The sequence below is a fragment of the Pagrus pagrus genome (assembly GCF_965226575.1).
Source record: "Pagrus pagrus genome assembly, chromosome: 10".
Classification (NCBI taxonomy): Eukaryota; Metazoa; Chordata; class Actinopteri; order Spariformes; family Sparidae; genus Pagrus; species Pagrus pagrus.
This window is the reverse complement of record NC_140194.1, coordinates 25,246,442-25,259,571: the sequence shown is the minus strand read 5'-3', so window position 1 is coordinate 25,259,571 and position 13,130 is coordinate 25,246,442. Positions and strand designations below refer to the sequence as shown.

At 42.5% G+C, this 13,130-nt stretch overlaps 1 protein-coding gene across 3 annotated transcripts in view; it reads left to right on the top strand.

Annotated features, from left to right (window-relative positions):
* Positions 1 to 13,130, top strand: part of dyrk4 (dual-specificity tyrosine-(Y)-phosphorylation regulated kinase 4) — a 32,398-nt gene that overhangs the window by 9,559 nt on the left and 9,709 nt on the right. For 2 of the 3 annotated variants that reach the window (XM_084365122.1, XM_084365121.1), the window contains exons 3-6: positions 10,214 to 10,297; positions 12,005 to 12,157; positions 12,383 to 12,533; positions 12,769 to 12,932. In XM_084365122.1, coding sequence (XP_084221248.1) covers positions 10,214 to 10,297; positions 12,005 to 12,157; positions 12,383 to 12,533; positions 12,769 to 12,932 — 552 coding nt within the window. Of the gene's footprint in view, positions 1 to 7,069; positions 7,552 to 10,213; positions 10,298 to 12,004; positions 12,158 to 12,382; positions 12,534 to 12,768; positions 12,933 to 13,130 lie in introns of those variants that run through there. The other variant, XM_084365123.1, reaches the window with a different exon arrangement.

Here is a 13,130-nt window from a genome sequence, read left to right as displayed (position 1 = left end):
TAACTAATGTTAGATTGTGCATTGTAACTCAATGGAAGGGGGAGAAGGACCATGCCATTTAGTGGCTGAATGTTACCAGTAACACCTTTAATACACTATCTGTGTGCTTGTTTTTCATCTGCTCTGATGGTTACAGTACTTCTAGTTGAGTCAGTCCCTCCTGTGCAAATATGAACCCCAGGGGGATGGAAACTCAGATAAGAACCTATTTATAGCAATGGTTTCAGATTTGGAATGAATATCCATTTCCACAATTGGTTATACGGACAGAGAATTGACCTTAACCGTGACTTTCAATTCAATTCAATTCAAAAAACTGTATTTGTCCCCGGGGGGGCAATTTAAGGCACGTGGAGTAGTTGTACACAGACACAAACAAGTTAGCACGTTAAGTACACAGACACAAAAAGTAAGCATGTTAAAACAAGTTAGTACTTGGAAAAGATTAATGCGAATCAAATATAGATAGAATAAAATAGACAAGATAAAATAAGTTAGATATTTACAGTATTTACATGAGGTGCAAAGTCATATGTGGTTGAAGGTAAGTGTTACTTTGAGTCTTGGCCTGAATTTAGTCTGAATTTCCATTCATAAATAGCTGACACATGGCCACAAACTCTCAATGTGCTCTTCTTCGCTGATCATTTTCTTTTGCCATTAACATGCCACGTGTAAGTCACAACTGAGCCTATAATTGCCCATATGTCTGTGAGTGTGTCTAAGAGTGTGCGCTTGTGTCAACTTGTGAACTCGACCCATATCTCACATGGTGACATGCTGTCACTGAGAAGCCTGCTGTGCGTCTAAAACTGTAGATGTGGCAGTCCACCTGCCAGCCAGGTCAGACTACCCACACTCCTCTCTGCCAAATGGAAAGAGACTCTGTCACTGTCTGTTTTGGTTGGCAGCTCACCTGGCTTCAGTTTGCCTCGTCTGGCACCTGGCAGCGATTAGCCAGCGCCCAACAGAATGTATGGCACCGGGTTATGGCCCTCTAAGCGGAGGTCATTTGGCCTTGCTTTGACTGTGTCTGATCTGGTCTGGTGTAGCCTGTCAAAGCACCTGCTGTTCACTCTATCTAGATCTGGCAAGGTGGTTAATAGATGTGGGTATGCTGAGGCCCAACAGTCTGTCAAAGGACCCTGTTGTAGTAGGGTTCAGAGCCATGGATTTAATATTGTAAATGAAAAACCAAAAGATGTGTAGGAAGAAAAGAGCTCCAGCAGCTACCACTCTGTCATATAAGCGTCAAGACTGGTTGACGGGGCAGTAATGAAATACAGTCGCCTGGTGCTTCATGCTACAGAAATAGCAACACGTTTCCTGTCAACAAAAAAAGGTGATTTACAGATTTTATTTTTGGTTGAGGAGCAGAACACGTGTGAGCAAAGATACTTTTTGTCACTTAGAGGAAGTGTCCTTTTGAATGCATGAAAGAGCATTAGCGCTGGAATCACACCAACATCTGCCAAGATGTTCGCTGTGGCTGGGCAATATATACAATATATTTAGTTATAGTGATATAAGACGATTTATCTTATTAGATTTTGGATATCATTATGTGGTGATAGGGCATAAGTGTTACCAGGTTTTCAAGACAGCATTTCAGTAAAGTGATGTCATTTTCTGAACTTAGTGATGATTATCCAAAATCTCAAAAAATATTGTGAGACTACACTTATCTATGAATTCTACCTTCATTTTTATCTCAACTACACACTGGTGATGGTTGTGACTGTATCTTAAGCGGTTGTGATGCTATCATGTTATAAAAATCAGTCCACAAACTGGGCCTCCATTTTGATCTCAACTGTACACCTGTAAAGTGACTGTGTCACACTGTGCCACAGACATACAGGCATATTAACACCTGGCAAAATACTCAAAATTGTTTCTGTGTTAGTTCTAAAGGTCTCTCAATGATCATATTTTGCCATGATGACACACACACACACACACACACACACACACACACACACACACAAGCATAAAGTGAGCACTGTCGGCTGGTAATGAAACGCTGCACTGTAACCTTCCTAATGAGGTTAAAGGGAGAGATGGTACTTGAATAGTTTCTTGTCACCAGTAAATCATTTAAAGTGACACTTCACCTCACAATTTAAAAAATCTAAAATTTAAATTACATTTTTTTTGCCTCTTCTCTGCAGTGCTATTTATCCATCTAGATTGATTTGGCATGAGTTGCCAAGGTTTGAAGATATCGTCCGCAGAGATGTCTGCCTCTCAAATATAATGGAACAAGATGGCGCACCCATCCGAAAAACTCAACAGCAATGTTTCTTTCCAAAAATCATGACCCAGTTACTCAAGATAATCCACAGACCTTATTGTGAGAAGTTTTATGTAGGAAGTAGTATTTTCTTTATCTATCACCGCACAGAAGGAAGTGTGCATCTACTTATGGACAAGAGGCCAACTTACTAAGCTCACGAAGCCGGGTCTTGTTTGATGTTACATTACATCTGACTAATTGTTAAATAAACCATGACTTTGTATACAAAAGATCCGTTGAACACAGAAACAGTGTTACATTAATGTTTACATCATAAGCAAGAGCCTCCAATCCATGAGTTCGTGCACGTTTCCTTCTACATGGTGATACAGTGTAGTTTGGTGGAGAGACTGGATCATGATTTCTTGGCAAGAGACATTACTGTTGAGTTTTTCCAATGTATTTTTTGCCACTAAATGTATTTGTTTGAGCACCATGGACCAGGGGCCATCTACTTCTATTATATTCAAGAAAATAAAGACATCTCTATGGTCAACATCTTTGTAAACTTGGCAACTCGCACCAAAACAGTCTAGATGGATGAATAGCACCACAGGTAAGAGGAAAAATGTATATTTTTGAATTTGGGTTGACTATCTCTTTAATTATCAACAATGAATAATAACAGAGAGATTATTACAACACTTCGTTCCCTCATGACTACCTGCTGCCAGGAAGCCCATACTCAGTCTGTGTCCCGTCCTGCTGTGGACTCTGCAGTTCCCTGTTGCTGTGTGCATCAGGCAGGAGGCCAGGGGCAGCCAGGGCGTGTTGGGATAAGCTTTCACCTATGCACTATTTGTCAGCAAGACTGTTGCTGACCCGCATAGGTTTGTGGAAGAAGCAAAGCAGGTGGAGAACCATAGAAGAGATGGGGTAGGGGGGGTAAGACGGTGACAGCCTTACTGGCTTTTTTCTCCAAGATACAGTGGCAAGTGAGAAAGAAGAGGAAAATTCATGCATCTGTTGAACCCCATGGGAGGCCCATTAGAGCTGCACCTCCTCCTGCCTGGCTTACTTCCTCAGCCCCATGAAGAGCCCACCTGGGAGGATCATGGGATCTGTATCTAGAGTACCCCTCACTCTCTCTCTCTCTCTCTATACACCCCACCCTCCTCTCCTAACCTGCACTCCCAGAGGCCTCTTTTACAGGAAGCTAAGAGCCTGGCCCCTGCTGTTGTGTCTCCGGCTCAGGATGGGTCCCTTGTTGGGTACCATCCATGCGTCACTGGCAGCGGCAAAGACAGAGAGCACTACCTCATCAGTTATAGCAACAGCATCCTCTCGCTGTCTGTCTGCAGCCTGCCTCACTACACTGTCTGTGTTCTGGAGCAGAGATAAATAGTTTGGACGAATCTGACAAGAAAGAAAACAAAAGGGAACCAAGGTCTCAAATAGGTAGAAAATACTGTGTCACAGTCACAGTCCAGAGTGAAGGGGAGAGTTATGAGGAATCACAAGAAGCTCTGCTTTGAGAAACTATTCATATTTTTCAGGATTTGTACACATCTGAAGAAGACGATGGGACGTCAACACAACTGAACTCTGTAAAAAGAATTTTATTTTTGGAAATGGAGTAAAGGATCAACACCCTGACGTACAGTTTCTTGACTAAAAGCAGCAGGAAGTTCAGGCCTGGCAACATCATCATCTTCCTCGTCACTCTAAATTTTGCTTCCAAGGGTATCTCATCTGGTCTCTGAGTTGCTGAGTAACTAGAAATGGTTTTTGGAGGCTGAGGTGGGCTTCAGGGTGTGGTCGTGGAAGCATGGGGGAAATGTGCTATGTGGGAAGACGGGACCTCACCCACCTGCTGTGGTTTTAGCCTCCTCCATGGCTGCTGCTGGGGCAGGAACAGGAGGGTCCAACCTGAGGTATGTTTAGAGGCGAGACGCAAGATCAGACTACTATTTGTTCTACCCACATGCCCACACTCACCCTCATTCTCCCTCCCTAATCTGTTTTTTATTTCCTGTTCTGATCACTTAAGTCTCTATTTTTAGTATCGCCTACTGATAGCACAGTCCTCCTCATTTTGGCTTATGTCAGGCATACATAAATTGTGGCACTTTGTTTCATTAATCTTTGGTTGTCATGGTGAGATATACTGTATCTGCATTGTTTTGCTCCGGCTGCTTCTCATCACCAGTGCGTTGTTACCTGGGTGACAGGATGCACACAGCATAATAACTCTCCCAGGTGAACTGTGGCAAGGTTCACAGTGGCTGACTTGCTTGCAGTTTGATAATGTACTGTTTCTGAATATCACTTCAGAGCTAGAGCATGACTTCTGCTTTTCATTTTTTCTGCATGCATCAATATTAAAGGAATGGCTTGACAGTTTGGAACATGCACTTATAAGTTTTCCTGATGAGAGTCAGATGAGAAGATTTATACTACACCCATATCTGTTATGAAGCTATAACTAGCATCTGGTTGGCTTATCTTAGATTAAGTTTGTCCAAAGGTAAAAGAGTCTACCTAGTCTTGTCATCTAGTCTCGATCAGGTTGACTCTGTCGACAGTGTGTGAAAGTGTATAGGTGGTGAATGCTGGCTTTGGTTGTAACTAGTGCTTTAATGTTATCTTTAAGACAAGGAAAATGCTATTTAAATGCACTCATTGTTGTGAGACAGGAAATGACAGCGTCTGTACATTGTACATGATTAAATAGAAAATATATAATATGTTTATTAGTGAGTTTTATAGGTGGTGTGAGGCAGGTTTCATTAATATTGGAAGTGGGCAATGTCTATCGAGTTTGACAGTGTCTACAGTCAAATATCTTTATGGAGGATGATGACGTTATTGTTGGGGGTGGGGAGTGGACTATGATGAGAGTGGTATTAACCTTAACGTTATCTTACTGATGGCAACAAAGTGAGTAAACACATTTCCCAAAACGTTTGACAATAGATTTCTTTGGTTCAGCAATAATTTGATGTATCATATTTTTCTCTCATGCAGCAGTGTAGAGATGAAATAAGATGCAAGTCATTTTGTCTAAAATGGTGTCACAGTTGCACAGTAGCCCCGTCCGTCATGCTCCGGCTGTAATCTCCGTTGTATAAGATGAAAGCCTGCTACTGCAGACCTTGTCTTTATTAATCAGGCCGGATTTAAAGGAGCCTCCCACTTCTGAGTGTCCCTTATCCCTCTTGTTCTCTCTGTTTCCCCAATTCCCCTGAAGGGCCACTCCACCACCAGGGGCCAAACACACTCTGGGTCTCAGCATAAATACTAAAATCGTGTGTCAGTCCTTGCATGTTTGTGAGCAGCACCTGACATATGTTTGATATATAGCTCCAGTGATTTAACTTCATGATTATTTACTGTTTTTATTGTATGGTTATCGTATTGAATGCAACAACAGATTAGGGAATAAGGGAATAGATTATGAGAGCATAATAAAGACGTAATAAGAAGGGCAGGAGCAGCTTCCTCGATAGTTCATCCCATCATCCTGTCCCAAGGCTAAGGCTGATTACTGAAGTGGCCATCGCTGTTACATAACAGCTGTCATCTAATCATATTCATCTCCTGTACTCGTTCTGGCCTCCTCACCACATGGAGCAAAGTCGTTTTCTCCCCTGCAGTGAGGATTAGCTATTGGTAAACAAATGGTGACACGGTGTTAATGCTGTAATGTCTGGTTTCTCGTTACAAGATGTTCTTTCACTTGTCACTGTGGTCTGGGAAAAGCCTCAAGACTCGTTTTACATGGTTAAACTGAAGTTTGAGGATACTTTCTGCTGTCTGGGTTGAGATGATTGGGCATTCCTTGGTTGTATAAAATACGAAAAGTGTAAGTTTTAAAAAACACATACCTTTCCTTTTTTGTTCTCTGAGAATTTACTGTTGACAAAAGTAGCTGTCCTCTCACTGTCTGTTTGTGCATTTATTTGAAGCTGCTGTAAGCATTATCTTCTTATTGAAATAAGTATTATTCAGCTCTGTATTCTAAAAAACGGAAGATACCCTGTGCACAGCAGTGCTTCCCTTCTGGGTGTAGCCGTTAAAGGGTAAACCACAGGAGATAAAAAAGAATCTATATTGCAGTACACCAAGATACGATTGAGACTGTTTCATTAAGTTACATTAAAAACTGTCATGTCTCTCCTCCCCCTGCTCATGCAGTAAAAAACAAAATATTTTTTGGTATCCCTGCCCACTTTATCCAATCAGGACACTAAACCCCATGAAGAGGTGGTCCGGTCTGCTGGTGAACACGCAAAGAGCAGGACCCTTCTGTTCTGGTACTGACACCGGCAATGATGGAACAGGTAAAGCTCCTGGTCAAAACAGTAGCATACTTAATATAACTGAATAGAGCTCAGCAACGCTTGTGAGGAATTCTGTTAAAGAAAGGCTCTCTGTTCTTTTCTTCACATTTGAGGTATTTAAAAGTTGTTGTTTTGTTTTTTTAAAACATCTAGACATATGCTTATCTGCTGATATAACTATCATTCATTTAAAATCCATCCCAACTCAAAATCTATCTTCAATATAATCTTGAGCGATCCATCCTATATTGTTTTTCTTTTACTATCTAGCAGCTGGCTTATTGTATTTGTTGAAACACTTGCAATAAAAGACGCTTCGCTGGAAACAAACACGATTGTCAGAATCTTTCATTTGAAGTGAGACAGACAGGATTTCCATTTTGCCTCCATGACACGTTTCTGACAGCGGGGACCCTCTCTGCTGTGGAGCGAGCAGACTAACACTCAGCCTACTGTAGATTGAGTGCGGCCACGACGTGCGTGCGTCGGTGGGAACCCTCTGCACAGCGTCGGTGTTGGAGAGCGCATCAGCCACACAGCGTGGTGTAGGTGGAGGACAGGCAGGCAACGGATAAAAACAAATCTATATCGGGACAGCCCCAGCTGTCAGCGGCAGAAACCTGAACAGGTGGCCCCTTCAGTGTCTTAGCGCAGAGACCCTCAACAGCTTGCCTCGCCCGCTAATCTCCTCTCTGACGACAGCGCATTTACCTCGTGCGCGTAAAACCGGGAGTACGGCAGGTTTGTGCTCCGTGGATCTCATCAGTCTGCAGGATTGTACTCGCCAGTGTTGACTGAGTCCTCCTCGCGAAGTTGTGTCTTGGAGAGCGTCTTGGTTTTGAGTCTGGATTGAAGAGTTGGATACAATGACTCTGTGTTGGATTTTATAATCTCTCCTCCGTGTTTGGATTGTCCAGCAGCTGTAACGACTGACACTGATAACAAAGCATGTTGCCAGAAATAAATAACAAGGTGAGGAACTGTGATTTGTTAGTAAAGTGGCTGCTTGATTGATAAAATAGCAGTTTCTTGTGTTTTTTAAAAAAAGGCAATTTATACTCAGAGTGTGACTGTGATTTCATGGTCATGTAATGTAAGTTTGTATATTGTTATTAACTTACTTTATCTCCTATAGTATCACCCTAATATCTCTCTATTGTGGACTTCCTATATTTGCTTTTCCATGGAATAAGAATGTCTTTTGCCCAGATACAGGGCTTCACTCCAGGTTATTTCCATTTTATACCCGCCACAGGTATCCTTTTACAAGTATAAACTAAATAATAACAATTTACTTGACATTCTCTCTTTGATTTTTATTGATCAGTGCCAAGAATGTGAAATTATTCTCACTTTGGAATTATTTATGTTCCTCCTCCACAAGTTATCCCTCTTTGAATGCTTTTTTTCCGTCCGTCCCCCTTTTCTCCTGACCGCATGCCAAGTTATGATGAAAAATCTGATCCATTTCTATTTCAGTCGTTGTTTAGCCTACTTATTTGAGTGTTTGTTGTGCTGACAGATTCTGTAAGTCTATATGCGTTCTGGTGTATTCTTCACGCCTTACATGGAAAGTGATATAAATTTAACCCTTGCTGTTTTTGGATCATATAAGAACTTTGTCGTTTTTACTGTCTTTAGTAACACAAGTGAGAAAACTAATTATCCTATGGACTAACGCTCATTTTGATCATATGGATTGATCAGTGAGTGAGCTTGCTTAACATGCACACTTCCCTGTGGCCACATTTGATGCATCAATGACAACGAGGGGGCGGTGTGATTATACATGGAACAGTGCGTGCCTGACAGCCTATGGCGTGAGTGAGCAGTGTTTTACAGTTTGTTGATGTTTACCCTCACTAACTCCTGCTTTTATTGCTTTGCTGACCCTCTGACCAACTGACCCTGCAGGCGTGACCCTTAATGAGCCAAAGCTGCTCTCACACACCTGCTGGGATGATCCAGCAGAGACCCCCAGATAGAGACGACATTGACTTTGACCTCTTGTCTTCGCTTCCATTTATTTCCTTATTTATTCACGCATCTTTATTTAAACTGATCTGCACAATGAGAGGAAATGCCCACTTTGACGTATGTTTAATTTGTGCATTTGTACGCAGAAAAGACAATTTACAGTATCATACATGGGAATTATACTGTATCTGACTCTGTGTTTGAAGTATTATGTCATTTCATGTGTAAACCTGTGGGCGGATATACTGACTGATGTATCTACAGTGTAGCCTACATGTATTTAATACCTACTGTTTTGGCTCTTAAGAAAGCATTATTTACATTATTTTATGTTTTAATAACAAAGATTAGAAATAGAGAAACATGTTGCCTTATGTACTAACCAAAATATCTTTAACATGATTTGGGATTACAGTGACTTCACATAAATAGAGGTGCTCATTTATCAGAGGGGAATAAAAGGTCACAGTCACCATTTTTCCCTGGCGCTCGGACACATGTTATGATGTCACTGGGTTTCCACTGGCTCAGTGCTCATTAGCCAGGCTTACAGCAGGCCTTTACAGGTGCTGCTTTTTAGACACCAACCTGCCACATTGACCTACATGGCTCCTGCTGTCACTCACAGCGCTCCTGAGATTGTAACACGACTACATCATTGTACTGCACCCTTCCCTGGCTACATGTCGTTTGTCCTATTCGAGGACTATATTAAGTTCAACGCCGGTGATCACTTGCAGGATGGGTTCAGTGTCCGATCCTCGTCTGAGCTCGTTGAGACGAGTCAGTTCTGCTTCTCCTCCCTCTGAACGAAACCGTCGTGACACAGATCAGAAGTTGCTTTTGCTTCTCAATCAAAGTTAAGATTATGATCGGTAAGCTGTTTCCTATCCAGCACCTGTGGACATCACCACACCCAGCCTGCCTCACCCCCTCCCTCCCTCCTCTCCCAACTGGCCGTCTGGCAGAGCGAGTTTAGCACGTATCCCCATATGGGGCTTAGCTTTATTTCACCCATATGGTGTCAACCAACACAGCTGCACGCTTAACACTGATTAATCAGGCACGTGTAAGCTGGCTTGGTGTCAGAGCAAAGTGTACTGAATCATCCCAAATGTGTGTTGTTCTCTTTTTTTTAATATCTGGAACTCTGTTGCCTTTTTAAAAACATATTTATAGTTCCCCTCCAACACATTCAGTGACTCTCCAGTGTACGCTCGGAGACACGTGAGCAGACACATGTATGTGCACATGTTCACACACCTGCGCAAGCCAGCACATACACTGAGGATACTGGATCATTGTTGCTGGGGGTTTTTTTTCTACAGAAGCGATCTATTTTAGGATCGTAGTGCATTATTTCTGCCAGTCTGGTTGCAACCTCGCTCAGCTACCCACAGCCTGCGTGTTTGTGAAGAGACGGGAGAATCCAGGCGGCATGAGCACAAGAAGCTGTTTCATGATTATTTAACTTGACTGCTTTAATCTCTCATGGTGTAAAAGGATTCCTACATCTGACTTTGGAAATGATGTTGTTACGCTTTGTACTGTGTGAAAAATCATTGCATATGAAAAGTATGGTTACCCACAGTAATAGCAAGCTCCTTTTTCTTAATCTTTTAGTGTATTTTATGAATTGCTCTCATTCCTCCCACAGACGTCACGACCGGAGGCCTTCCCTCACCCTCACAGGCTCCCTGCAGAAGGCAACCGCCTTGGAACAAACCGGCCCTGCTCACAGGTCAGCACGTCCCCGCAGCAAGAAGCTCACAATACCAACATGTTTTACCAACAACGGCACCTTTTCTCCTTGTGTTTGAGAAAATATTGAATTATTCTATCAACACCCAAAAACATGAGAGAGAAACATTCCTACTGTTTTTTTACTTCACAATTTAGGTCACCTGCACGGACATTTTACGAATGAGATCCTAGAAAAACATGGATGCGACTGTACACATCTGTCTGCGCACATGTGGTTATGTAGTGTCATGCAATGCAGATTTCAACTGATATAAGTGCATCTCCCCGAAGCAGCATGCCCCCCAGTTATGTACATGAGCGTAACTGTGTTTACTTCCTCTGCCTGTTGTGGCAGGTGCTTGCAACTATATTTAGCCCTATCTCTATGCGTCATACCCAAGTTGGCAGATCCTGCAGCAGCTCTAACACGCGAAATGAAAAATTAGGACTATCTACTATATAGATGGAGAGCTTTTTCTTCCCTGGAAGGCTGTTCATAATTAATATGAAAGACTTTATTATGTTGCTTATACAGCACATTGCTAAAGGCTGCTTGATAGTATATAGGGGCAGCTCTGTTTTGAATTGTTCCACCTGAAATTTGAGTGGAATTACAGCTCTTAGATATGCACTCAAAATCCCTTTTGACACAGACACACTTCTTATTTTTTCCCCGAGAACTTGGCACAGCACAGTGGTCTCATTTTGCCCATCATTGCCAGCGAGTGCTGAGCCCGTCAAGGCTGTGACACATGTAATCGTGCTCTCAGAGCAAGCGGGATGGCAGTCAGAGAAAAGCAGGTTGCTGCTCTTCATCCCCCCCACAGAGCCGACACAAACAGACTCTGTCAGGACCCAGCCTCGCAGGCTTTGTCCCCATTTCACTCTCACCCTGATCAGTAATTCCAGCCGCTACATGGTGGGGGGGGGTCCCGGTCACCTGAGCCACCACAGACCAATGCATGTGAAAGGGCTGAAAACACAAACCAAATCTGACGAGGTGCAGCTAAACACATACTCGTGAAAAAATGAAAAGGAATGTAACAAGCTTGTAGCTATAGTGTAAAAAAGGATAAACCATTTAGACTTAGCACTTGCTGACCCGCTCTCTCTGGCTGCTTTTGTTGTCTGTTCACAGCTGGATCTGCTGCTGTTGAATCATAAACACAGACAAAGATCTTAAAGGAAACATATTATGCTCATTTTCAGGTTCATAGTTTTATTTTGGGATACTACTAGAATAGGTTTGATGCTCATAAACCACGTTACTTTCCTCATACTGTCCAGTGTAGCAGCACTGTGCTCCCCCTCCATCTGAAACGCTTTGAAGGTCCCTCTCCTGAATACCAAGTCTGCTCTGATTGGTCAGCTCACACACGCCTGAGCCAGCACCACTCACCATCTCAGCTCTGTCATGTTGTTAGCTTCACTTCTAATGTGAATATAGGCATAGAGTATGTAAATGTGTGACATTGTGGCATAGTGTGATGTCACAAAGTCAGGGAATTAAGGCGGGACTACTGACGAGGCATTTTAGGCACTTCAGGAGCAGTGTTCTCTGTGGGAAAGAGGAGGTCCCGTGCACTTTTTAATTTTCAAGACCTTTTACATGTACAACATATATAACACATTGGAGCTAGCTGTTTTTTTGGTTTTCTCTTAATGTAGTTGTGTTCCTAATTTTTTAAATCCCTCTGATTTTCAGAAGTTTGCTCCCAGTGTGGGGACCTTGCCTCAGCTTGAGCCACCAGTGGTCCAGGTGGTGGTCAGCAATGCCAAAAATCAACACCAGCAGTCGGAAAACATCCTGCCCCAAATCGCCAACAAAGCGGGCCAAAACAACTATCAGACACACCCGGTGAGTCTCTCACACACTAGCAGCATGTAATATACAACAGTAGCAGCTAGTTTTGTGTGTCATGATTTTTCCGATTGGAGGATGTAGATGTAAGCATACTTTTTTCTCCTGAGAATCAGTAGTGTTGTTTCAGGGTTAAGGCTCACTGTGACAGCATAATGTATTATTTGACCTTTATGTGCTCCTCATAACAACATACTTTCTCTGTGTGTGCTTATTGTGCAGGATGAGAGGCCGAAGCCCACACAACAGTTCGCCATGCGCTTTGGTGCAGCAATGGATAAAGTGTCAGTCTCCCGTAACAGCAAGATCTTGAGCAACAAGCTGGAGAAAGAGAAGTCATATGAGGGACAGAGGTTACCCATGTCCCCCATAGGTATGATACTATGATTAAGAATATAATACAAAGAATAAGAAAGGCACAGAGATGTTATTTCACTTCTTTAGGGCGTTCCAACACAAATATGTAACTAAGAAACAAACTCTCCTGATGCAATAAAAATAGCACATTGGCATTAAAGTCGATTCTTCGCAATCCTCTGCTCTTGGCAGAGTAATCAGTATAAAAGTGAATCATCCCCTTCTCCTCCTCCTCTTACTTCCTGTTGCAGAGGCACTGAAGAACTTCCAGGAGCGACTGACAGAGTTTGAGCAGGAGGAGATCATGGACTACGCAGAGATCTGGTTCATGGGTGTGGGCTCTCAGAAGATTGAGGGTTCCCAAGGCACACCGCAGAACAACGGATATGACGACGAGCATGGAAGCTACATCAGGGTAATGTGTTAGCAGGGGTTTTTAACGTTAGCAGGGACCACCTACTAAATACTGTACTGTATATTTAAAATATTTAATATATATAAAATATATTTTAAAATATTTATAAAATGATGTTGCACCTAAATACAGCTTGCAATGATTTAACTGGCTAATACGTTTCAATTACACATTGTTAGGCACTCGTTTTTATCCAAG